Source organism: Scardinius erythrophthalmus (genome assembly GCF_964197995.2).
Source record: "Scardinius erythrophthalmus genome assembly, chromosome: 21".
NCBI lineage: Eukaryota > Metazoa > Chordata > Actinopteri > Cypriniformes > Leuciscidae > Scardinius > Scardinius erythrophthalmus.
Window position 1 is genome coordinate 30,881,305 of NC_138241.1, and position 27,876 is coordinate 30,909,180.

The following is a 27,876-nucleotide window of genomic DNA, read 5'->3' on the forward strand; positions in this document are numbered from 1 at the left end:
AAAAATGTGCAGATTTGGAGAAATATTGATATATTCTCATAGATTCACATCATATTTCTATAGACAGGAATAATATTTATTGAATTTATACCCAAATGCGTCGATGTAATCATTATGAGCGCTTGCATACTCTGATACTGTGTTTTCAATTCATACCAATAGCCTGAGGGCGCTATATGCACAATAATTGTCCATATATAGAACATGAAGAAGAGCCATGATCATGTGACATTTCAGGACGTCACTGGTACACACAAAGCTACAGAGTTCGCGCTGTAAAATGCAGATACAGATGTTTTGAAGATAATAAACATGATTGCAATGATATTTGAGTTACCTGTGTTTTCCAAGCCATGTCAGGTATTTTCATAATAATAGATTATATTTATAATGTAATGCTAATCTATATAGACTATCATTGTGCAGAACAGTATACAATAGTATATTTTCTGTCTGATTTTTTTATCTGAAGCCAAATTAGATTACAGAAGATTATTTAAAATACTCCACTTAAGTTTTAAAGTAAGTTTGGAGCACAAACATGGTTTTAATCTCATAAATTGTCATGTATTAATGGTGTGCTAAGCTAACATGCTAGCTCCCTAGGTGCACCTGCAACCTAGAAGTTATACTTTTATGTTTTTTTGAATGCTTACTGAAAGTTTCTTTATTCAAGAATGTTCTTTATTCTTTATTTAAAATGTGAGGTGAACTTTGAGAAAAGAATTTAGGGATTGAAACCCAATGAATAGCATGTGAATAGCCAGTCGTTAGTAACTATAATGCAAACAAAAGAAATGCATATTTAGAGCCATAACCAGGCTGGAGAAGTGTGAATGTGTGCAGGGGGAGACTGAGACTGAATGGGGCTCGTTTGCACCACAAAACAATAGAGACAATAAGACTGAATGGATGACTTAAAAGATGACTAAACATCAGCAGCATTTTAGCCTCAAATCAAAATAAAGTCAACTGACATGGTCTTGAAAAACATTTCACTAAATATAGAGTTTTGGACTTATTATCTTCAGATTTTAAACATAAAATGTTTAGACATGTGGCTTTAGCTGTAGTGCATTTCTAGATTGCTCCAGGGCCAACTTCAATTTTATTTTCATGAGGATGTTTCATTAAAATTAATTTCTAATAACTTTACAAAACTTTGAAGCTATTTATAACAATTTTTATCATTATGACAATAATTAATTCTACATTTACAATAAACTGCCAGGTGTCAGCTTTCAAATGAGATCATACTTGTGCTTTTAGTACAAAGGGTTCATGAACTGTATCTGTTTCAGTTTGGGTATGTCATTTCTGGTGATTTTTCAAAAGTGGGGTTGCAGCTTAACAGGTTAAATGTTATAAAAAGGTTTGTTTAGAATCAAATGTTGTGGTTCTTTGCACTGGTTGGTTTGTTTCAAGGCTGAGGGGTCTTTATATAATTATTTATCAAAATTATTTATGGATAAAATAAATGGGGAAAAAATAGATCTCTACTCAGACAACAGAAATTGTTTGGATAAATCGCACGTTTGGAGCTTTCCGTGCTAAAATTTTGAGCCTCTGAGTCTCTTATGTCAAGCTGTGGCTGTCACTCATTCCTTAAAGCATCTTCTCATTCTCTTCACCTAATGAAAATAACCGCACTCTTTATCTGAAGGGGAGTGGATGGGGTTTTTCTTACTTTCAACTTGAGTTTCTTTAAAAAGACATGAGTATATTGTACAACAGATGTATGGAATATCTCCGAGTCCGTGTTTGATGAGCCTGTGTGTTACCGTCACTTCATTAATCACTGTCCATGGAAGTTGTCCAGTGACGCCCATCACTCTCAATTACTCTTCATTGAATTGCTGTGACAAAGCTCAACCATACGATTAAAGGCCTTATGCCCGCTGCCCACTGTCGGCAAAGAACAGAACGCTGGCAAAGTCAATAACATTCAAGTGGCCTGGCATTAAAAACCAGCTCCTATTTTAGGCCAGCAGCTGAGTTTAGAGCAGAGCTCGTCGTAAAGGTGACATGGGTCAGAACTTTCTTGTCGCCGTCGGGGGAGAAACAGACACTCTCAGATGATTAAACAACTGTCAGCCATTCGTTTGTGGGGGTGGCTGCATAAATATTCAATCGAGAGAGGTGACATGTGCGGCCATTCTTCTAAACCTGTTGACGAGCCCTTCTTAAATAGAATCAGATCAGCGCCGGCTGATTACAAATTTTGACAAAAGCCGTCATGCTGACAGGGACAGGAGACTGTGGCTCGGGCAGAGCTCCCACAGCTGACCCGGGGACATGCTAACAACCCAGGACAACAAGGAGGTGTTGACTGCTCTGGAAGCAAAATAGACCTGCTGGTACACTGGCATGCCAACGGCCCTCCCCACGTGCTCATGCTTCTTTTACTGCCTTGCATGGTGCTATCCAGGCTTTGCAATTTAGCCTTCTACTCTTAGACAAAGACTTAACAGTATTTGAAGATCTGGACATAATGCTGCAAATAGGGATGAGTGATGTATAATATTTATTATATACAATACCACATATATAGATTTTAGATGCATGGATGGATATCAATCTATGTATATAAAGCACCATAAAAGTTTGCTGAAGCTATTCAATTGCTTAATGTGAGGGACAGACAAATATTGACATTGTTAAATCAAATTTCACAGAAACTCTTCCCTCTCTGGTGGCTGTCAGTCATTCTCCATTCAGCATTTAAACAGCGTGTCACGTTCTGTCATGACAGTCAGCACGGTAAAACGTCCTCCAAAATCATTCAATATTTCCATTATTACTCTTAATCTGTAGATAAAAGTCTACAGATAAATGTCTATAAAATACTTTATCTTGCTCGAAGTTATTGCTGTTTCTAAAAGATGTAGCCTACTTTGGGTGTCTGTTAGATCACAACTTTGGAGTAGAGAGGACTATGAATTGGGATAACAAACATAGTAACTGGAATTTAAAACTGTGAAGAAAAAAGGTTTAAAAAAAAAAACTGTTGGATAGATGTAATACACTAGGAGTTGTGTGCACAATATCTCTTTTTGTGCCATGAAGTTTTCAATGCTCTGACGACATGTTGCTTTAAAGCTGCTCGTTCTGTACCAGGGATGTGCATGAGCAATTTGTGTTGCTCTGTATTGGAACCTTTCGTATTATGATAGTTTGAAAAAGACTAAATTATCCACTCACCTATAATATATTAGTAATTTTATAGTTTATGATATTTTTGTTATAGATTATAATAATTTACTTTTATTAATTTGTTTTTCTCTGTAATAAAGAAATGTGTATTTAGTGAATTGTGCTCTAGGCCATAATGTACACACAAAAGAATGATCATCAGTATTTTCTACAATGATCAAACAGCACTGGTATCAGATTGGTGTCAGCTGATACTCAGAATTTGTGTAGCTTAAAACGTTTTGCTTTCATTTTGTATTTATCGTCTTTTATGAATTGAATGTGTTAAAAGTATAAATTTACAGTTTAGAGATTAAACCTAACCAGCTCAACTGGTAGGGTCATGGATCTGCTCCCAGTGAATTTAGAACGATCCAATATAGCCTACTCCTTGAAATCACTTAGGAAAGCCGCATCTCAAACGCACACGTGAAAATGCTTCATAGTATGTTTAGCACCAGTCCGTCTCGGTAACAATTGGTGGTGGTGTTTTGACTGACATGACTGTTCTCTCACGTCTCACCCCCCACCCCCCCCCACCCCCCGTTGAGCTGCTCCGGTATGTGCAGGTCAGTCTTTAGCCATCCCAGTTATGCACATAAGCCTGTGTTGGTTTTAAACTGTAAAAATTCCTGCTAAACTGGCAGTGCTGGCAGTGGTTATGAGTGATGAAATCTTGACCCTGAATTTATGACCTGGGAACATGCACCGCTGTCTTTTTCTTTTTTCTTTAAAGTGGGCTCAGGGGTGATGGGGGGAGGGAACAGTGGACTGAACTTGTGAACCAGTCGGCTGCCTTGTTACTGTTTAGTCAAGTTTAGGTTGGGCTAATCCTGGGCTCAATGCACAGATTCCATCAAACTCAGCAGCACAGATATATGGGTCTGCTCTCAATATAGCAAGCCAATAAACACCACCCTTCTTTTTGCAGGGTTGGGGGTATTTGTGCACTGAACGGTGTAGAAAACGGCCCAGACTACTCAATCTTTAAGGTTCTGTCATCCTGTAGAATCTTTTTATGTACTCGCTGACATTTTGGCATGAATCTCTTAATTGTCATTTAGGGTGTGTTTACATTTGGCAAGTTTGGTTAATTAAAACAAACTCTGATGCAAGCGAACCAAGACCCCTGAAAAGGTGGTCTGTTTCCAATCGTACTCTGGTGGTTCCGTCACAAAATATATGCCGTAAATCCTTGTTGTTGTTTTTTGGTTGTATCTTTAGGTTCTGTCTTAAAAATGACAATGTGAACGCTAAGCGAACCAGGACTAAATGTTTAATTTTTCATTTTAGTCCAGACCAAAATACCCTCAGTTAGGGCAAACTGTTAGATTAATCTTGAGTAGTTTATCTTATGTCAGTGAAGAATCATGAGGAACCGATGGTAAAAGTCCCATAGTATTTGTCAGATCTCCATTTCTTCTGCCTATGATTGGCCATCTCTTCCCCAGCACGTTTTCGGCCATTTTCTTTTAAGGTGACAAAGGGGGATAGCCAATTGTTTTTCTGTTTATCAGAGGTGACATGACCATTGGCGCAAGTGGGCGAGGAGGCCCACTGTTGCCATAGCTAAATATACATCCCTGACAGCTTCATAATAGGTTCCAGGAAGTTCAGTTGAAAATAAAAACAAAGCAACATTTCTAGCTGATTGGTTTTGAAAGGCCGTTTTTCCTTGCTGAATGGGAAAAATGTGGACTTCAGCATTCCATGGCAGTGATGCCAGTCGGATTGGATAGGCGCAGCCTTGCGTGTGCAGAACGAACGGGCTGAGATGGAGATGCAACAGACTGCAAAAACTCGATATATGGGAAAGTGTTCTGTCACAAGGCTCAAAAGAAACTAAACAACACATGATAAATGCAAGGATTTGATGAGTTAAAGTATGGTGTAATTATTTACAGTCCTCTTTTACATTGTTCATCTAAAGAACAAATAAAAACTATGAAATATTCTGTATGGAGTCGTTGTATTGTTGGTTAATAAATCCATATCAATGTCATCCCTTTATCTCGGGACTGGCTAAAAAAGCTGGTCTAGTTGACAAGTGTGAAAGGGAATGGGGGTCTCAATTATGCACTTATAAACTAAGCCTAGCAAAGCCTGTAATGTAAGCAACATTGTGTCAAGTTTAGTCTGAAATCTTCAGAGCATTGTTGGCATGTGGATTCTGATACCTTTTAAAGAGTGTGTTCTGGTAGCAAACTTTTTCAAATGCATTTTTTTTTAGACAAATGTCATATAAAATGTTTTTGAAAAAATGTGGAAACCTTGTCTGCTGTAGAATTTGTATCAAATTAAGGCTTTTTTTAAAATCTGTATTTATTACTTTTACTATGTGTTGGTCAATAACGAATAATAATTTAGTGATTTTGCAAAGCAAGTTGACTGCCAGAGTTCGCTTGCGACTGGGAGAGCATGACCGATTGCTTGCGTAGTACATAGACGTCTCAGCTTGATCTCCATTTGTTCGAGATGTTCTCATGTGAAAACGGAGCTTGAATGTTTACAAACACCTATCTTGCTGTTGCTATCTAAGAAGAATTTTGTCATGAATTCATAAAGATAATGCACTCCCTGGCCAGGGGCCCATGTGCTCAGCTGTCCCACATTACCACACAGTATGGTGGAAGAGCCACTTAACGCCGGACGGTTTAAAATTACCGCTCTGCTGGCAAACGGCTGCAGTATTCTGGTCCACCACCACTTCTGTAAATTGTGTTTGTATTTCTTTTTTGCTTCTCCGGTTTGGGGTAAATTATGTGCTGAGAGATGTTTTATGACAAACAGCAAGCCCTAGGGAAGTGCACTTTAGACATCACTAGAAAAGGTTGAGATGGGATGGGAATTTGGCTCGAGTACTTTTGCTTTTGCTCTTCAAACTCTCAGCCCATGAATGGAAACTAAGAGGGAGTTGAGGCCATGCACGAGTCTTCAAGTCCTTCCGTAATTTTTCTTCCCCGGAACGGCTCTCCCAGCTTTGTGTGTGTGCGCGTCTCGGTGCGTGGCGGTTTGTTTTGAGGGCTATGGTAGTTGAACTGGGCATAGCTGATGCCAGTCTGGGCCTGTGGAAATCACTCTGTAGTCTATCACCCCTCTTTCCATTCAAGACTGCTTACAGTACTGCAGACATGCTGACCCACAGGGGAGTAATTTATGACAGTTGTCGCCTTGGTCTGCTAAGCTGCGCAGGGCATTGCCCGCCACTCTCAGCATAGCATTTCAATATCCCACTGGGAGTACACCCGATAGGCTTTAATGTTTGCCCACTGTGGAGACCCTGTGGTATCACTGCACAGAAATGTGGTCCCCGAGCCTGTGTTGTTCAAAGTCACCAGCTGTTACCATGGAGAGAGATACTGGCACTAACAGAAGTTTAGTTCCTTTGGTCTGGGTGGATGATTACACTCTGATTGTTCCTGGCAGTTTGCTTTTGTTTTCCCAGTATTACAATGTCAGTGGATAGTCATTATGTTTTTTTTTGTTAAATGACAGGCATTCCTTTTTTTCAGTTTTTCAACTTTTTAATTTTTTTTACTTTTTTTAATCGACAATATAAAAATATTGAAAATATTGTTTAAAATCGTTGTCTACTTTTTTTTTTCGTGTTTCGTTTTTTTTTTTTTTAATTTTGTGTATAATCTGTCACGATTCCTATATTTAATTTGAGTACTCTATTTAAAAATATCCTCGATTGCAATTTACTCGTGTCAAGGAACCGGCAAAATACTGTATGTGGCGCATTCCACGGACGAGAATCCATGAACCGCATTATTAGACCGTTTTCTAAGGCTGCATGATGTATTAAAACCATTTAAAAACCATACTATAGTGCTATTGTGACTTCACAAAGGCATATATGCCCCACAAGTTTAACATATTCACTCTATTTACATGCGTGTAGGTTACTTGCGTGCGTCTCAGAGCGGCTCCGTTCATAGTAAATGCTGCTCCACATGATCTATTATCATTTACATGTCTCGAACTCCATCTCTGTACATGTTGTGAGTTTGGGTTGCTTATAACATTCATCTGGGAACGCAATGTGTGTCATTGCATCAGATTGGTAAGGTACATCATTTATAAACCTACGCCAACGCAGAAGAATAAATCTGTATGTTTCTAAATATGCAAACTGTTCATCACGAATTCAAAATAAGTTTAAACCCTTGCTCTGAGTTTGAATGTTTTGATGTCCACATATTTTTGTTCAAGAAATTACAGTGGCTGTAGCATTTCTGTTGTAAAGAAGTGGCCAAATATTAAAGATTAAGTAAACATTTGAATTAAATGTCTTTTGGCCAAAATGAAACAAAGATTTGATCTGCTGTAAAGTGTAACAACAACAGGCTGTTGGTGACCTCTACAGGAATTTGTTAATACATAATGTACATAAGATGATTGTTTATATTATGTATATTATGTTTTTTAACAGTCAGTATGTTTACATGGACAACAATATTCCTATATTAAGCTGATTAAGACAATACTTTGATTTAGAAACTACCATGTAAACAGGGATTTCTGATTACCTTAATCCGGCTAAAGTCATACTTGAAGTAAACACAAATCAAATTAAGACGTGGAGTATTTCGATTTTAGTCGCATTATCGAAGTGCATTATAGACATGTTCACACCTTAATCACACTATTAAAGTCGTGTGGGAGTTTTCGCCGGATTTTGCGGCAGTGGTTAACCGTTTGACGGCAAACGAGAGCATGGCTTCAGAATTTGTATCTGCCCCCCTCATCTATTTGCACATATAGCATGACAAATAATTAACTGCACTTTAAGCTTTTGTAAAATTAAAAATGAAACTATATGGTACCATAACGAAGATGTATGAAAACTGTAAGGAGGTAACGTCGGACGGCGTTGCATGGTGACCTAATGGCGTGTACTATTAATGTTCTATAACATGTAAAACGTGAACATGAAAGGAATATTCTAAAAGCAACTCATGCAAACACCTTAATCAGAATATTGTCTTATTCTGAATAAGGTCAATATTAGATGACTGCTGTCCATGTAAACGCAGTCAGTGTTGTTCTATGAAACCATATGATTACTTGTTTTTGATACTTTATTTGAACCTAATATTGCCTCATTGTAATTATATATCCTTTGTGAAGACTAAGTGCTCTGCTTTTTTCCAACTTTTACAAAATTCCAAATATATTTTGCTGTTGCAGGTTACACACAGATCATAGACAGTGCAGTTTTCTTTCTGCAGTCGCCGTGAATGGAACAAACACATCTGAAATATTATGATCCACGACTAATCAACGCAGACCCCTAATATGTAAACACAGCCATTAACTCTCACATACTGTAGGAGTCCACACTGGACTGATCAGTTCAGACCCTCCAGAGCTCTTCATTAATGCTGTTCTGCTGTGTTTGGGTTGTTCCTCACTAGGTCCTCTGCCCTCTCACTCGCTCACACACAGCAAACTGAAACAGCTCAGATTAAGATTAATCCTCCTTAATGCACCGGCTCATAATATAGTCATTAGGTGACTTGAGCCTAATCCAACCCATCTAACCACCGTGCTTTATAAAACACACACGCAGGATTTGCTGTCAATGCTTGGAGGCTGGAAACACAGCATCACATAAATACTGGCCGGTCTGACACTTAATACTGATTAAGGCTTCGCTGAATGGTAAATGTAAATGAAGAGCTTGAGTGTGAGTTTGAGTGTGAATGGACAGAGAGGCCTTCGCTGCATCCATGTTACATTAGGTGACTTCATACTGACAAGAATAGTTCATCCAAAAAGGACAGTTCGCTCATTTACTCACCCTCATGTTGTTCAAACCCGTATGCTGTTATTTTTTTTTTGCTGTGTGAGAATATGATGCAGCTCTTTCCCATCCAAAAACACTTTATGGTGACCCAAAAATGATGAAGAAAAAAGAGAGAGAGAGAGAGAGAAAACAACTAAAACATACAAGTTCTCTATATTTTAGGTTTTATCAGTCTTATTTTTCAGGGATTTCAGTTGATCTGCTTCAGAAATTGAATCCGTTGACAGCAGTTCTCGATTTAATGGTTCACTGTAGGGTGAATAACAACAATAATTTTCATCTGTTCACACTAGTTTTATGGTATTTTATGGAACAGCCATGATCACAATGCCCTTTTATTGTATCTTTTTACTCTACAAAAAAAGGAAGTCAAGGAAAGTTTGAAAATAACTAAGAAAAGACATGGTGTAAGGAAGAACAACATTTTAATTTTGGCTATGAATCCCTTGCGCTCTGGCTTATGGTAGTATGAAGACAGGCTGCAGTAAGCAGCAACACAGCTGGCTTCTGTTAAAGTGAGAGGCAGAGAGAGAGTTCAGCACCTTTGAGATTAATCAGCTGTACTCTGCTGCAGTGAAGAGCTCTGCTTCGGCCATTTTTATTCATAATGTATTTAAACACTCCGATTGACCAAGCAAATCAGTTGTTTACTTAAGCTGGGGACATACTTAACGACTGTAAGGCCGATTATGAATGTAACTTGATACTTGCGACTGATCATGCCCAAACGCTCCGAGACCGTTTCGTTCAGTCTGTGTTCACAGTTGGTGTTTCTGTTTAAAATCTGCTGCAGTCGTTGAAAAGTCTGTAAGTGTGTTCAGTTCAGTCAGAATGTTTCAGCTAGTCGTTAAGTGTGTCCCCGGCATTAGTGTGAAAGCTGTGAACTGCTATTGATGAATTATAATTTGAGTGTTTGCATGCCCTAATTATTACAGTACAGTGCATTTAGCAAATGCACCTGTAAAAAAAAAAAAAAAAAAACCAAAGGACCAAGCAATCAAAACAGAAATGAAATAGCCTGAATGTTTGTCAGTGTTTTAGGGATATATGTGCTTAGTCACAAAGCAAACAACAGGAGTTCACAAATTTATATACTATCATTCGAAAGTTTGTGGTCATTTACGTTTAAAAAAAAAATCTTATTTTAAGAAAATAATAATTTATTCATCAAAAATGTATTATATATGCTACAATGTTACAGAAGCTTTTTATTTCAAATAAATTCTGTTCTTTTGAACTTCCTGTTCATCAATAAATCCTGAATTTTGTTTTAATCACAAATCAGCATATTAGAATGATTTCTGAAGGATCATGTGACACTGTAATGCAAGGCTGAAAATGAATCTTTGCACTCACAGAAATGAATTACATTTTAAAATATAAAATGGACAAGTTATTTCAAATTGTTATACTATTTCACAAAATTACTGTTTTTACTGTATTCTGATCAAATAATGCACCCTTCATTGAGCATAAGAGAGTCGTGGTTTTATAAATCATGATTATGAAATATTGGCATATTTTTGAACACCTTTTATTTATTTTTACTGAAGCACACCTTTCAACCTTTCTTCCTCCCCTTGTATATCACCTCAAACCGTGGTCTAATTGTAGGCAGGGCTTGTTTTAGTATGCTTCACAGTGTCTTGCTAACACAGTTGCCGTGAACTGTTGTCTAAGTCTACAGTGCGTGGTTGCAGGATATGCTCTCAAACCCCATGGGAATGCTATTAGTGTGGAACTGAAGGAACACAGCAGGTGAAACAAATAAGGCCCAGATTTTTTTCCCCCTTTCTCCCTCTCGTCACCTTGCTTTTTTCCTTTTTCTTTCCCTTGTTCTTTTTTCTCTTTCCTCTTCCAGTCTGCCCTTTCTCCTTCCCTCATTCTTTCCATGCAGTTGTGGATGATAGTGTTCATCAGGAGTGGTGTGAAATGAACTCCGAGCCAGAGCATGTGTGGTGATTTATCCTGCCGAGCTGACCGCTCTCCCAGGCTTAACCCCACGCCGTACACCAGTCAAACCCCCTGCGGACACCCATACCCTCACTCGAGACACACAGGAGGGTGTCTGCAAGGGTACACGTTCAAAGGATGCGACGGAAATAGCGGGTCTCATATTGGCTGTTTGTTTTTCCTCTAAATAGAGGTGCTAATTTGGGGCGGCCTCGGCTGAAGGACACACTGAGGGGATGTCTGAGCTCTCCATTTCTAAATAAAAAGAATAAGGATTGCATTTAATTAGAAAACCAAGAGTGAGTGGATTTAAATTATTATTGGGTAAAGAATGTTTTATCTGTAGCAGTGATCATGTAGCCCTTCTTGTTGTCTGATAATGTTTCAGAGCTCCAGTTTTTGGCTAAAATGGTTGCAAATGCTAAAAAAAAAAAAAACCATAACTTAAAATGTAGTTCCATTGGTGGCAGTCATGAAAACTGGTGTGCATATTTGGTTTCATCAGACATCATAGAGTGCATGCAACAACAAACACAGCGAGGCGTGATGTCTGATTCACGCGTCAGTTTAAGTCAGTCAAAAATATTCACTTTCAGTTTCACAACTGATTCCCTTACTGAATCGTGATTCATGTTCATAGAAGTCAGAGTGGTATTTATAAGGATTTTTGTTTTGTTTGGAGCGCTGTGGTTTTATGAAAGGATATTCCTAGTAAGTGTTAAGAGACATGGATGTTACCAAATTTGAACCGTCATACACTGAATTGCATCAGAAGAAAAGAATCTCCATGTCTAGATACATCAGGCAAGTGACATTGTAAAATTTGTGGCAGCTTTACATGATTAGTAATGTATCAGAACTGAAACTCTTGCCACATTGTGATGGCCACATCATTCTGCCACCATGTCACGCGGTAAATCAACTCTGAACGCTACAGGGATGCTTCCTAAAGACTTCCCACCACAGACTTATGGAACCCAGGAAGGAACCTTCAGCAACACATTCCTCAGGAAGCGCTCGGTGGAGACACACTCACACACGCACGGCGGAACTGGAATCTGTATGCTTGCCATCTCTCAAATGTTTTAATTCAGCATGATAAAACATCCGTTATTTATAAGGTGATTGAGCGTAAAGTATTTTGGAGCACAAGTCCATCCATCATGAGCAAGACAGCAAGCTGTGAAACTCATTACTGTACGCTCCGGCCTGCTCTTCGCTGCCCGGCTCCACTCCGCGCTGTGGTCAGCCGGAATAATGTGACTTCTGTTCAAAGTATGCAGCATAAAAAATACATTTTATTTGCTGGATAACAGGTGCCGGCTAGGCAGGGAATGTGTACTAATGAAGTCATGGTTTATGAATGCATCATGTTTGGACTGGGGCCTATTGTTGTTTCCCAGTAATAATAATAATATAAAAATAATATTAAAATTATTAAAATATACAAATATTATAAAAAAGTTATTAGTTTACACTACCGTTCAAAAGATTTTTTTGAAAGGAGTCTCTTGCACTCACCAAGGCTACATAATTTTATCAAAAATACAGTAAACAGTAATATTGTGAAATTTGACAATTAAAAAAAATATATATATTCCTGTGAGGGCAAAGCTGAATTTTCAGCATAGTTACTCTAGTCTTTAGTATCACATGATCCTTCAGAAATCATTCTAATATGCTGATTTTCTTATTATTTTTGGCTAATTGCTGATTCTCTTATTATTATCACAGTTAAACTGTGAAAACTGTGATGGATATTTTCTTTTTTCTTTTTTTTTAAATTGAAAGTTCAAAAGAACTGCATTTATTTGAAGGTTATAAATGTATTTACTTTCATTTGACCATTTAATGCATTCTTGACTAATTTAAATATGTTTCTTAAAGTATCTGTATACTGCCAGTATACAGTTTTTTTTCAGCACTTTTAGATTTAAAAATGAAATGTTTTGCTGCATATGCAGAACCCTTAAATTCTTTATCATCACTCCCACCTTTCCACTTTCACCCCCCCCCCCCTTAAATCAAAGTAGAGTTCATTCTCACACTAGCAGCATTTCACCTCTGTCAAAACTAACAGCATTTGAATCTGCTCAAATTGACTGGAGGGTGATTTAAACGAAGCCCCCCAGGTCAAAGGTCGTCTTTAGCCCTGCTGTTTATTTGTTTGCCTTTGTCACTCAAAATCTCTTCTGCACTTTTTTTTTTTTTTTTTTTTTTAATATCGGCCTCAAGGTGCAGCAAACAAATCCCCGGCTGCCCCTCGAGTGCAGGGGAGAGTGATGAGGTGGAGGAGAGAGAAGAAAAGGCCGGGATTAGGGGTGAGGGCTAGCTAAACAGGCCAGTTGTTTATCTTTGTGCAGTGAAGGTAGTGCTGTGCTGTCACTTTCTCATTCCTCACATAAAAAACGCGCTCCTCCTCATGCTCTGCGCTCCCGGTCAGTAGTGCTTTAATGTAAGACCACTTCTCCTGAACCCCTTCTCATTACCTTACCTAATGTTAAGAGCTTTGATCTTCAAGAACAGGCCTCTTGATGCATCACAACAATTAACATTATTTATGATGGCCTACCCTCTCTCTCACTCTTTAATGCCTTTTTTTCCCCTCTCTTTTTGCTTGTACTCATTGAAAAGGTGAGTCTGTGAGTTTTTTTGTTTTTGAAAGAAGTGTCGAATGCTCACCAATGCTGGATTTATTTGATCAAAAATACAGTAAAACAGTAATGTTATTATATTTTTAGCAGCCATATTACCCCAGTTTTCAGTGTCACATGAACCTTCAGAAATCACTCACTGTAAGAAAAAAAAATCCATAGAAAACCAGAAAAGGGTATTGTTCATTTTCTACCAGGATATTATCTGTTTATTTTACTGACATTAACTTCAACCCTAAAACACAACACAGTGCAATGTGAAAAATGTATTCAAAATGAGAGAAAAATTACTTCATATTACCACAATGCATTGGGCCCTATTTTTACAGGCTTTACTTAGTGTAGTACTATGCTGATTTGGTGCTCAAGAAACATTAATTATCATTAATGTTAAAAACAGTTGTGCTGCTTAATATTTTTATGGAAAGCGTGATGTGTATATATTAGTTAAAGCTGCAGTCTGTGGTTTTTCTTCTTTATCGCCATCTCTGTTCGAAATCTGCAGTTGCAGTTATTCGCATAATTATCAACTTTACGTGGGTTGTGCCTCGGCACGGCACAGCTCGGTTGAATCCAATGTTTTGAGGAGAATGTGCGACTGTCAGTCACCGCGCCGGTGTGGATACTGTCATTCGGAATCACAGATTCTACCTTTTGGAAGTATGACCAACATAAGAATTTTCACTGGAAAATGTCATCTGAACAAGTAACATCCACTTTTGTTTTGACCAACTAAGGAAAAAAAAACCATTGCAGTAAATCGCGCTGATTAAATCTAACGATCACGTCAAACCGTGCAATTATACTTTGTTCTCAAATTGTTAATGTTAACAACATCAGCATTGCGTGACTACATTTAATGCCCTTCCGATATTATCCTTGTTTTCGCATGGCCCGGTTGCAGTCTCTTTTTTCTGTAGCCACTCCGAAGTCCGAAGTCTTTTGCATTTTACAACGGGTGAATCTCTGGGTGAATCTCCAGTTGAATCTCTCAAACGACAATCACAATTTTTTTTGTGATTGTCGTTTGAACCTTTCTGGATCTGCCATCAAATTGATAAGTTTAATTATATAAAGTGCTGGGAGAAAAGGCTATAAATCTCCACCTCCAACATCCTCACACGCAATATAACCTACTAGCCGAGACACCTTCTTTATGTGTACAGATGTGACGTAATGATGCAAAGATATGCTCGAATTTCACGCGGAAATCCAACAGTACCACTGGAATTGAAAACATTATTACAATCTTACCGTTTTGAATTGAGCTTAGGCAAGCAGATAGTTTTGAACACTGGCTGGTTATGTACTTGCTAAAATTTATTTTGGATAATTTTTAACCCAAAAAAGTTACAGAATGCAGCTTTAAAGATTCTTTGATGAATAGAAAGTTCTAAATAACAATTTATTTGAAATAGAAATCTTTTGTACTGTCACTTTTGATCAATATATATATAATGCATCTTTGCTGTATAAAACAATGAGTCCCCTAAAAAAAACTTACCAAAAACTTTTGAATAGTATTGTAGTTCAAAATCAACTAAAGTTTTTAAGAGTTTTTTTTATTATTTTTTTTTTTATAAAGTTTAAAGCTATTTTTTCCAGGGTCAAACGGCAAAATCAGAAATGCATTGAGATCCTGTGCATTATAAATGCAAACAATATTTCATCCCTTCATTCTAAAATACAGCTTTAATATCACACTGTAAGGGGAAACATTGTCAATGAGTTACTTTGGAAGCTTTTAGAAAAGTTTTAATTTCTCTGGGGCTTTCAAATTGCCTGTTTAGGTTGTGGCGAGCATTGTTCTGCGCATTTATAAAACACCACTGTGGGTTGTACTGAACGACCGTATGGAGTTCCATAACATTGTTACAACCTAATTGCCCTCTTCGACAAGTGCCAATTTTCTTCAAGAGGCAGGAGAGAAAAGATCGGACGGGCGAGAAGCGCGTTGACATGCGTCAAACTCCTCCCCGTAGATGGATCAGGCTGTGGTTGGGGCCTGAGATGAGAAGTCTCCCTGGGCTTGCTTTAGCCGTGCTGGCCTTGTTAGTTCGTCCCATCTCTTGCAGCATTAGAGCAGGCTACTGGAAAGACCCGGCTCTAATTCCACTAGCAGATCAATAACCATCAGTGTTTGGTTTTGGGCTGCTGGCTTGGTCACGGGATGCTCCACCCCCCACCTCCCCTGCTCGCCCCCATTCGCAACCCTTGTAGGCTGAGGGTCGTTTTGTTTGGAGGTAATTTACACTGTGAGCTTGTGAACTGTGTCTCAATTGAGTCTCAATTGGCGCTTGTCTGTATGGAGTGAGTGGGCCAGGAAGGTTTGATGCGCATACATTTATTCTTTCTTTCATTCAAAGAGTAGGCCTATATATAATGCAATTTCCAAACATTTTGAAACGGTGAAATAGTTCGATAAATCCTTATTAGTTTCATTCATTATTTGGGATGACCAAAATCTTTTATCACGATATGAGTATTTTAATTTATTATTTAGTATTTTTAAAGTTATTTTTGCTTTAAATCTCTCAGACAATGCTCAGAAACCATCTCTCAGACGAACGTGTGCAAATAAGGAAATGAGTTCTCTTTCACTGCTTATTGCGCTTCGGAGGTTTAAAATCACTTGTTTTTAAATGGGTAATATACAAATCACAATTTTCGTGACTGTGCAGCACGGCAACATTATGTGAGAGCATAACTGCGATAGAGACTATACTCCAAAATCTCTACCGGGTGACACATTTCTACTTGTTAATCGTGTGTACCGGTATATCGCCTACCCCTATTCACTACACTCTTGTAAATAGGGTTGCTAAACGTACTGGTACCATTCGGTACTAAAATAAAAAGTTGATGGTACCAGCATCTCTGCATTACCAGTAGTACAGAGTACCAGGTATATTCGGAACCCGCTGATAGACGTTGCTTTCAAACGCTCTCGTTCGTGTTTGTTTGAGCGCTGTCTGAACGTCTATGGTTTCTATTTACAGTGTTTTTTTTATAAGCATTGTAGCCAATCACAATCATATCTGTTGGGCGCGTGAACGTTATACCCTAAAAAATATCCTGAAACTTTAGTACCGTAACAACCCTACTTGTAAAGCAAAGAGCATAGCTGTTTTCAGTCTGACAGAAGACACTTGGCCTGTATAATTGTCTAAAATATGTGAGACAGCGGTCTGACAAATTAAGTTATTCATTCTTTTGTGATTAGATTAAACAAACACAAAGGCCCAGCGGGTCTAGTACTGAGAGTCAGTCACTGTTTGTATTACTGCTGCTGTAGCCTGATCATTTGCTTCTCTGAATAGCTGTCCTACACACACACATGCACACACACATACAGACACTAGTCTATAAAGCCTGGTGGAAAATTGCCTCCTCTTGTTTGTGTGGTGTAACGTTGCTTCTATGGAATTCTGATCTGTCAGTGATGCTTTAGTTACATTTACTACAGGGGGGAAATCTCAAACAGTTTAGGAAACTGGATACTGGATCATTTGGGTAGTTTTGATCTCTGTGTTTGTAGTTACGTCCCTTTTTTATTTTTAATTCCCGTGAGTGTAGAGGAATATTCAAAGTAATCACCTACTAATACTGTACAGGGGTGGGTGGCATACCAAAATCACTAACACATATCTTGGTACAAATTTCACAATACAGTTATTTTTGCTAATTCAACAAAAATGGCTTATTTTAAATAAATTGGTGGTAATATCTTTTTTTTTTTTTTATAATCCTCTGTAGTACTGATGGATTAATAATATACCTTAAAATGATAAATAAAAATGAAATTTAATTAAAAATAATACAATTAAAAACAAGTAATGTTATTTAGATAAATAAAATTTAAATATCTTATATTAAGCTATTATTCACATCTGCCAAATGCAAAAAAAAAAAAAAAAAAAGTCTGGCGTGTTTCAAAACAGATTCACATAATGTAACGCCTTGTAGGAAACACTGACTGAGCTGTATACTCATCAAACTCTTTGAACTGTTTCTGAGGAGAATAAGAGTTTACAAAGTGATTTTATTTGCTTTTTTTCATTATGTATAGTATTATGGGTCTTAAAAGCAAAGGGCCGCATAAAACAAAGGACCTTGCGTTGCAGTGAAATTGAAGTAGCAACCTTTTGAATAAACATTACAAGTTAAATTTTCTTGTTAAAAACAGTAGCACATGCATGAATGAATTGTTCACAATTAGATCTATAACATGTATTTAGAAAATAGGGTTAATTTACATTTCTTCAAATATAGTTTTGAATCTGAATTCTGTTCGAAAACCTGCCTTTGGTGCTCCTCAGGATGCATTTGGATCAGTGTAACACAGTTTTAATGTGCTTTCTTAATGCTGTTCTCGACATTGCTCTGCTGTTATGTACATTTATAGCTCAGACCCTCAACCGCTTAAACTCTGTGCTCTGTTTTAAGCTCTTTCTGCACCAGTGCCAATTGATGTGCATGTGTAATGTGTGGCAGCGGCATCTTCTCTAGGTGCTCCCTGGGGCCCCAGGGTCCGGGGATATTTGCGGAGGTACCAGTCACACTCGACTGCACAGGCGGCTGTTAAACTAGACTCGGTCCACTCATCAGAGTTTAGACCTACAGCGAGCACAACAGAACAGACCATTGTGCAGTTTCCAGTGCGGTGGGAAAACTCGATATTTTGCAAAACTTGAAATACAGTGAAAATGCTGTATTTGTGCATTATGAAGCAGTAAAATATCATGGAGATGAGCCATAGCCTCTGTTTTTGCTAACAGCTCCTCTGCTAGTTATGTACAGGCACAATTGAATCTTAAGGGAGATTGTTAGGAGCCGTGCCGTACCGTTTCTCAATTTTCTGAGCTTGTTCTCCAAGGACACGCACATACTTGGAGACTCAAAACCCTTAGCCGTGGCATACATGGATGGGTGACCGACTTTAATCCCTTTTTTATTTTGGCCAATGTCACACAGAGGTCACCCTGGTTACTGTGTGATTGTCTCACCATCATGGTCCAACGCCTCAATTTCTTTATTTCCCTGCGTGGCCCCGGAGATTGCACTGAAGTACCGAGTCATATTTAGCCTTTATTTAAGAAGATTGGCGCACGTGGGGGGAGGCAGTACGACGGGCCGCCGATGGCCGGCTGGATCAATACAACACAATTGAGTTCTCCAATCTGAGAGACTAGCTGCAGTGAATATGGCACTTATGGGGTGATAGCTTCTGATGAAGACTTTATTAGCTTCTATTGACAGATTCATTTGACATCCCTCTCCCTTCATCGCCACCACCTCACTCCAGACTCTCTCTTCCACTGTAAAGTAATATAGTCTAAGCCCACCTTTAAAAGTTTCTGGGTTTGAAGAAACGAGTTAACAGCAGAGTTGTTTGGTCCTGTGTTTTCGAAGCTTCGCGACTGTTTCTTCGACTTGATTTCAAAGTAACTTTTGTTATTCTTCTGCCGTCCACAATTTCTTTGGCTTTTCGTGAACTTGGGTTAAGTGGTAAGCACTTGAGACCCTTGTTATCAGATACTGCAGCACCGTCAAAGAGTTTTCACTGTAGGAATGGAGCATTACTGAGCTTTTCCCCCACGAGAATACAAAGAAAACATCGAGTTCCCCAAAGAAACTGCGCAACAGAAGATTTGCTTTTGGAAGAGAGTCTAGAAGCAACCTGGCTGCGGATAAGACAAAGTGTGGAAATTTTCAAATGATTTAATATTTTATCTCCAAACAAGCCGCAGGCGTATTAGATATCACAAGCTAATACTCAGCAGTCATATGTGCGCTCTGTAAAATTGGCTGAGGCTCGACTCGGGCTTTGAAGTCACGAGTTGTTTTTTTGCGTCAAAGTAGCTGTTCGGGGGAACCCTAATCCGCCCAGTATTGCTATGGCAAGCTGCGCCTCGACTCGACACTCGCAGCAGGTTTTCGTGACTCCACTAATTTTTCCATTGTTGTTTTACCTGGTTTGTATTTTGTAACCCTCGCCCCCCTCTCGCCGGCGTTCTCAGAGGGGCTGTTCCCCGCGCTCGGGTGGATTGGCCCGAGGTGCTTTCCCATCCACAAATAAAGAGCTCGGCGAAGATAATGAAGTATGTTGCATCCTCGGCTGCAGCTGTGTTTTGTTGGCTCTGTTAGATTAAGGCTTTATGTGTGGTGCTTATTTCTTATAAAAGCTCATCAATAAACTCAGAGCTTCAGGCCTAAATTTGTATCATGCAACTGGCCGTTTATTTCTTGGCCTCTGCTGTTCTCATCAGGAATTTTTGTATGGGACGCACTCGCACTGTGTAGAATGCATCTGATTTTTCAACTTTAATATAAGCAAATTGTATGCTCTTTTAGTATAGTATCGGGAGGTCTGCACAACTATATAATCTGGTAGTGTCTGTAGTGGATCTGACTGGGGTAATGTTTTTGTGCTAAAACCAATACAATGCAGCATATGAATGCATTATTAATGGTAATTTATCAATATTACCATGATGAAGTTTGTAATGTGAGTTTTTGTTTTCCAAATGGCTCTTTCTCTTGTCTATTTGTTTTTACAAATTGAACGGTTTATTGAACCTAATCTTAAAAAAGTTTGCATACAGGTTTTTTTTTTGTGTTTACATTTGATACATCTAGCTTTTTTGTCTCTCATAGAATAATATAGGATAAAATTGGAGCTTATACTTGAGGATAGGTCCAATTATTCAGAAGTCCAAACTGAGCAAAAATATGCAATTTGGTGCAGTTGCTGAAATTTCTGACAGTTGTCACTCTACATCTCCCAATAATATATATATATTTTTTCAAAGTGTTTTTATTGTTTTAAATGTACATAACACAAACAAACCAACATACATTTTCTAAATGTCATACAAGGCATCCCCATCCACAAACCTCATACTTAGTTTGTATACATTCTCCCCTTTCGTCGCAGATTGGCATCCAAGGTTCGTACAAATACTGAGAATGCACACAGAACACCAAAAAAAAAAAAAAAAAAAGGGAGAAGGGGAGATGAGAACATGAATTTTTTTTAATCTAAAGAATTAGCATCAAATGCATTTTCATAATAATCCAAAAAAGGTTGCCATACATTCTGAAACCTTTCTGCTGAGTTTTGGACTGTAGTTCTTAACTTTTCAAGCTGGAGAAAGGACATAGTTTCGCACACCCAACGTGAGTGTTTTGGGGGTGAGGAAGATTTCCAATTTGTAAGAATTAGTCTGCGGGCTAACAGTGTAGAGAATGCTATTAATTGAGATTGGCCTCTTGAGACCCCAACTTTACTGTGTATCACCCCAAATATTGCAATGATAGGATCTGGATCAATATTCTTTTTACAAATGTAGGTGAATGTATTAAATATCTCAGACCAGAACCCAATAATATTTATTTGTATATTTTTATATTCAAAACTGAAAGTAAGCATTTTCAATGTAGTTTTTATTGTGGGGGAAAAATATGTAATGCATTGTGATACAATGGTGATTGAGAGATGCAGAAATAAATGATTATCAAAAGCCTAATATTTGATACTTTAAATTTAACATGAGTTTTCTAAATATATGATGCATGGAGAACCAACTAAATCTAAGTTGCTCAACAGCATAAGATCCTGTTTTTTTTCTTCCCATTGGAAAAACTATTTATTTTGCATTTTAGTATTTGCACGTACTGCACCATCCATTGTTCATCCTTGGTAATGGTGACCCATAACAAATCTCTAATGTGAGAGTTGATTCATCAAAATATTAAGCATTCTACCCTCAAATCATCAATTTTACTTTACCTAAAAATTGTAGCATTGCTAAAAATATATGTATCGATCCTGGGAAATACAGAAAAAAAAGTACTACTCTTACTCCGTTTCTAAAAAGCGGTATCATCCCTAATGATGAGAGAGAGGCTTTAATTTTCCCAGCAGCTGTTACTTCAGCAGGCTAGCAGCAGAGTCCTCCCACCACAACGAGTTCAGTCATTTTCATTAATGCTAAATCCTACATCCTACACAGCTGCTTTAAACAAGAGCTTTTGGAAACAGAGTTGTAATAAGATACTCCACTCTGCCAAGGTGAATAAGAAACAGCACTCTCTTAACCCACTCCCTGGCTGTACCTTTCTGCCCTGTTGCATCTTTTTTACATGTATGCAACACAGGTTTGTAATTTCAGTCATGACACACGTCTTATAAATAATTTTTCATGTATATGCCAATGATTTATAAAGAACGTAATTATTTTTAGCAATTGAACAATTTGTTCTACTAGCTGAAAATAGTAACTGACTAGTATCTTATTTATCATGTGTTTGTCAGTAGGTTGAATTGCTCTCCTCTGACCTAATGACTTATCTTTTGTAATTCTAGATCTTTCCGATGTGGAACCCAATGTGTTTCTTAGACCTTTCCTGGAGGTGATCCGCTCAGAGGACACAACTGGACCGATCACAGGCCTGGCTCTCACATCGGTCAACAAGTTCTTGTCATATGGCCTTATAGGTAAGTTTTTATTGTGCCTGAGAAAAAAAAAAAGCTTCACAATATTAGATGCCAAATCATATGTAATTAAGCATGTTTTCCATATTCTTTAGGTTATCCAAGTGTTAATGTAGGAATATGAATACATTTAATATACATACACTAGTGATTACATTTGGGGTCAGTACGATTTTTTTTTTTACGTATGATTTTTATTCAGCAGAGATATATTACATTTATCAAAAGTGACGTAAATACATTTTTAATGTTTCACAGCATAGCCGTTTTCAACATTAATACTAAGAAATGTTTCAGTTATTTTAAATTGGAGTAATTTACAATACTACTGTTTTTACTGTATTTTTGATCAAATAAATGCAGCCTTGGTGAGCACAAGTATGGAGCCCCGCACATGCAGAGAAATATATTGTGGCCATGAATTAAGAATTCATTTCCACAACTTAATTCGTCCTCTTGTTTTTAGTAAATTGTGGCCACATTTAACTAATTAATTTACTAACTAAAACAAGGGAACAAATTATATCTACGTGGTGATCTAGTAAAACGAGGGAATGAATTAGTAAGTCATGGGAACGAAATAAAAATTCACGCATGTCGTGTGGAGTACATGAGACCATTTTCAAAAACAATCAAAAACCTTACTGACCCCAAACTTTTGAATAGTAGTGTATTTTGTCCTCAATAAATATTAACACAAACATTGATCAATTTAAATTAATAGTTTTTAATCCAATTGAATATAAAATTCAGTCTTTAAATTTGTCCTTCTAAACCCGTCTAATGTTCTTTCATCTGTTAAACACTAAAGATAAGTTCAGCAGCTGCTTCATACAGTGAGAGTGAATGGTGACCAAGGGCTGTCAAGCACCAGAAATGACAAAATTATTATTTATGTGTTGTAACTTAATCATAAAAATGTGCATCATTAAAAAATAGAAAGAAAAAAAGAAAAGAAATTCATAACATATTTGGTTTAGAACAACATGAAGGTGAGAGGATGAAGTATTAAATTTTGGTTGAATTATCCCTTTAATGGTCTTTTAGTTTTTTCGTTGCATCTCAGCCCACCAGTCAAAATAATCTCCAGAGTGGCTCATTAGTCAACTTCATCTTTGAATGCACTTCTCAGCAGAAGTCTTGATGGATGGAGTTTATTTTTTCATTGACACAGGAGAGCTTGTTTTTCAGAAGTTGTGGTCAGCACAGACTGTCCTCTTCCTTGTTAGGGAAATATGGCCAGATGCTGCTAGTGCCAGTTCAAAGTGTGAAACCAGCACCCTGTTCAAGATACAAGCCGTCTCTAGTTTTTCTTCCCTCTCCTATAACTAGTCAGTTGTTTGAAAAAACTGCTATGAGAGCACTTGTCAAGCAGCTGTATGGTTTGCAAAACTGAAGGATGGTTTTACTGATGTTACAGGTGCTCTAAGCCATGATACAACATGATACAGTACTGAGTGGATATCTGGGATGTAAATCTTTTGTATGTATTTTTTTTCTACATTACACATTAATTCTAGGAATAAAAATCAAATTTAAACCTGGAAATAAACAAAGTTTCAGCATTTTTAAACATCTAAAACAAAAGTAAAATTATGCCTTAAAATCAATTTTAAGATTCATTAATATTCTTTGGTTCACTAAACATATCACACACACACACACACACACACACACACACACACACACACACACACACACACACACACACACACACACACACACACACACACACACACACACACACACACACACACACACACACACACACACACACACACACACACACACTACGGGGCTGTTGAATGCTTGAATCTGATTGGTTGACGTGCAAGGTGTGCAATTGTTTTCAGGGAAACGCACGGCTAGGTCTAGGTTCCAGGAAGGTCTTGACCGCATTATAGTTCCATATCACTTCACCAAATGATTTCAGATACTTCAAAGGTCCTTGCAGACTACAACAACAACAAGAACCAAAACCCACAACGACACTGACCAAGCAAATAAATATATAAAACAATAGGATAAAAATTAAAAATTATTTCCATGTTTTTGCCACAAAATTACGTTTTATATGTACGGAAAGCACATACTCTTTCTCCCACTCAAATGCACATATATACAGTACGGACACACTCTCACACAGAAACATGTTGCCTGCGCTGCTCTGATGATTTTATCAGTATAATAGTTTAGCAACTTAAAAGCTACATGAATTTCTCACTAGCGAGGTAATATAGGCGCTGTTCTTGAAGCACATTAGTAGAGGCGCTGCTGCCGAACACTGTTTAGAGGCGACAGAGGTAACGGAGTCCTACACACAAGTGTATGTGAAGGACAAAAACTTGACAAATGTCTTGAAAGGCATAATCTGAACAATGTTTTGAGGTGTGGTAACCCTAGTATAAGCGGAATAATTGGCCGTTGAGTTATTAGAAAAACAATGCACATATTCAAGTGTGTATATAAAAACAGTACATTCACTATTGGAATGCAATAGACACAGACACACACAGATCAACTAAACTAATTCAGGACACCCTGCGAGCTGCTGTCACCCCAGACGCACACTTGTTCCCAATCCCCCATGATGCCAGCATCTCATCAGGAATGGTTGCTATGGCAACCTGCGCTGTAGATCTCCAAACCTCGGCCCCCTTTACTTGTAGGATAAGGGTTAGTAGTCGCACATGCATATTTTCCTGGAGTACAAAATACTTAATTTTGTCTAACAGTACTAGCAGCAGCACACCTGGCTGCAAATGTGTCTTAAGCAATTTAGTGTGCTAATTTTTTTATGCAAATTTTTTATAAGTGTGCTAATGTTATTGGCCTAATATTTATTTAAGTTAGGCGAATACTGTATAAATTAAAATACAATGCACTGCAGCATGTATTCGGCTGTCTGTTTTTGTTCTTTTCTTTTTTTTTTTTTACTTTTTTTTTTCCTGAGTAACATACAGAATGAACTCTTTTCTTTCTCAGTAGAGCTTCAACAATCTTTCTCTTTTTTCTTTTCTCTCACACACACAGAGCTGTGCTAATCCCAGGTGAGCAGTCCTGACGAGCGTGACATATTAATGCACTCGTATGAGTGTGTGATTAAATGACCTTTAGGTATGTGAGAGGCTGTGTGCTGACTGATGGGTTATGCTCATTCAGACTGCTCTAATCTGCCATGAAGAGTGACATTATCATTACTCCCAATTAGCATTCCGTAGACATACAGTACAGCCACACATTATAGGTCTTACATTAACAGCTCTGATTGATTCACAACTCACTGTGATGCAGGGCTATTAACTTTGGATTTTGGTTATAGACTATAATTGATCACTGACTCTATATATGTCAGATATGGCTTTTAGTATGATTTGTATGGGTGAGAAGCTGAAGTCTAACCATACACCTGAGAACACACTAAAATAATAATAATAATATCTGGAGTGTGGACTAATAATAATTAATTTATTTATTTTGTTTAATTTATATTTTAGTGTCACCTATAGAGGACATTGGGACTTAAGTCACAATTTCTGTCTGATTCGTATATCTTTTAGCACGCCTTCAGTCTGTGAACTTAATATCATAAATGTTGGAAATACATGTTTTCTCCTCAACTTCAAATCAATATACATGAACCAAACTAGGCAAGGCAAGGCTAGTTTTAGGCAAGCTGACTATTTTGATCTCTCCATTTCGCAGGTGTTGCTGGTATTGTCCCAAAATTCCTTTGCTTTTCCACGCACCTTTTTGATCTTGTGAAGTTGCACCAGAACAATTACACAACAAGTTTCTAAAGCACATTTCATACACAATGGTAATTCAAAGTGCTTTACATAAAAAGGATTTTTTTTTAAAGAATCATAAAATAATCACATGTACATAGAAAATTAGAATGGCAATAAAAACAAAGAATACGACATTAAGATGTATTTAAAATGTATTAAAACAGAAAGAATGAAAAGAGGACACGGATAAACTAAAGTTGGACGTCAGTAGCACAGTGCTTATTTGGTAAACAGATGTGTTTTGAGTCTGGATTTGAATGTGTCTACTGTTGGAGCACATCTGATCTCTTCTGGAAGCTGGTTCCAGCTACGGGTGGCGTAATGGCTAAAAGCGGACTCATCGTGCTTTGAGTGAACCCTTGGTATTTCTAACTGATTTCTGCTAATGATCTGAGTGATCTGTTGGCTTTATATCTGCAATCTATTGAGGTCTTAGTCCATTGAGTGATTTATAAACAAGTAATAGTGCTTTAAAGTCAATTCTAAATGTAACCGGAAGCCAGTGTAAAGACTTGGACAGGTGTGTTATGTTTCCGATTTTCTGGTTCTGCTCAGAATCCTGGCAAATTAAGCACATATGTTCTCAGACATTACAGAATATTTATGTTTGTTCACATATAATATTTTCTTGCTAATATATTTGTTTATGGGCACAATCTGTGTTGTCATTTACATATATGTATTATTACAATATTGTATTGATGAGTTTTGGAGGAAAAATAATGATGATACTAGTAACTTAAATGGAATATCTCATAGGAATATTAATATTTTGTTTTTACCCCTTTTAATATGTATTGTTTGCTCTGCAGCTTTGAATCATTCTTCAGATGTGTATTTTGAAGTCAAAATTTGAAAATCATCATATACCAACCAGTTGCTTTTCTTCTCTTAAAATTAGTTTTGTAATTTTTTTTTTTTTAATAAACCAATTAAAATAGTTATGTCTGAAAAGCCTAGTATGTCGTCTTGTATAGTCTTGTATAGTCCCATTTTTTTTAATAAGGTTCAACTTTACAAATAGGCAGAAGAGAGAATGCTGGTCCCAAAAATATTATTGGTCTTTTGGAAAGTGACTGTTTAACTCACTGCCGTTTCAGTACAGAGACAGAATACTGACATCTATTGGCCAGAAACAGAAATGCAGTGATCTTTGGTACACTTTATTTTGGTCCCCATAGGGAATTCTTAGTCATTCACCTGTCCTATGTCAGTACAGTGAAGTCGGGTCAGTCTCTTCTGCTTGTGATTTTGTTTTAGGCTAACCGATCACACCACACACTTTTTTTCTTTTCTTTATTTTTTTTTTTTTTTTTTTAGAGCACGGAGGAGCACTTTAGCTTTGCTCACCAAGAGTCACAACATGTGATTTTTATCAGCCAAATGCGCCAGGACTTCTATTGGTGTACAGTGAGACCTGAGCCCTTACGGCACACTGGGGGGTCTCCCTGTAACCACACACACACACACACACACACACACACACACACACTGTGAATTTGTTTGGTGAGGGCTAATTCCCCTCAATCTCAGGCCTGAGGTCGGTGGGCTCGGGGGGACGGACGTATTGACAGATATCCAGATCCCACTTTTCCCACTCTCCCTTTCCCACTCTTCTTTTTCCCAGGCCGGTACTCAAACCAAAGGCTCACTTACACAGCCACTTATCCCTCTAAAAACTATGACAGCCAGCACACACAAACCCATGTACGTGGAGTGTTTGGAAATGTGCATTTCAGATCGTACCTTGTTTTAAGTTAAAAAGTTGGCACTCATTTAAAAACAAGTTACAATTTGTGATGCGATACAATCTAAAATGGATTTCGTGCAGATGGAGTGGACATATTCTATTCTATTCTATTCTATTCTTTTCTATTCTATTCTATTCTATTCTTTTCTATTTATTTATTTTTGGCTGAAAGAGCCAGATCGGCGCCCATGCACGCATGGTTTCAGGGTTAACGCACGCACTCTTTT

At 37.7% G+C, this 27,876-nt stretch overlaps 1 protein-coding gene across 1 annotated transcript in view; it reads left to right on the forward strand.

The window, feature by feature from the left end:
* gbf1 (golgi brefeldin A resistant guanine nucleotide exchange factor 1) overlaps positions 1-27,876 on the forward strand; it is a gene marked incomplete at its 5' end in the record, with an annotated part of 80,007 nt that overhangs the window by 20,674 nt on the left and 31,457 nt on the right. The window contains one exon of the mRNA XM_081351624.1: positions 21,980-22,111. Within this exon, the coding sequence (XP_081207750.1) occupies positions 21,980-22,111 (132 nt within the window). The remainder of the gene's footprint in view (positions 1-21,979; positions 22,112-27,876) is intronic.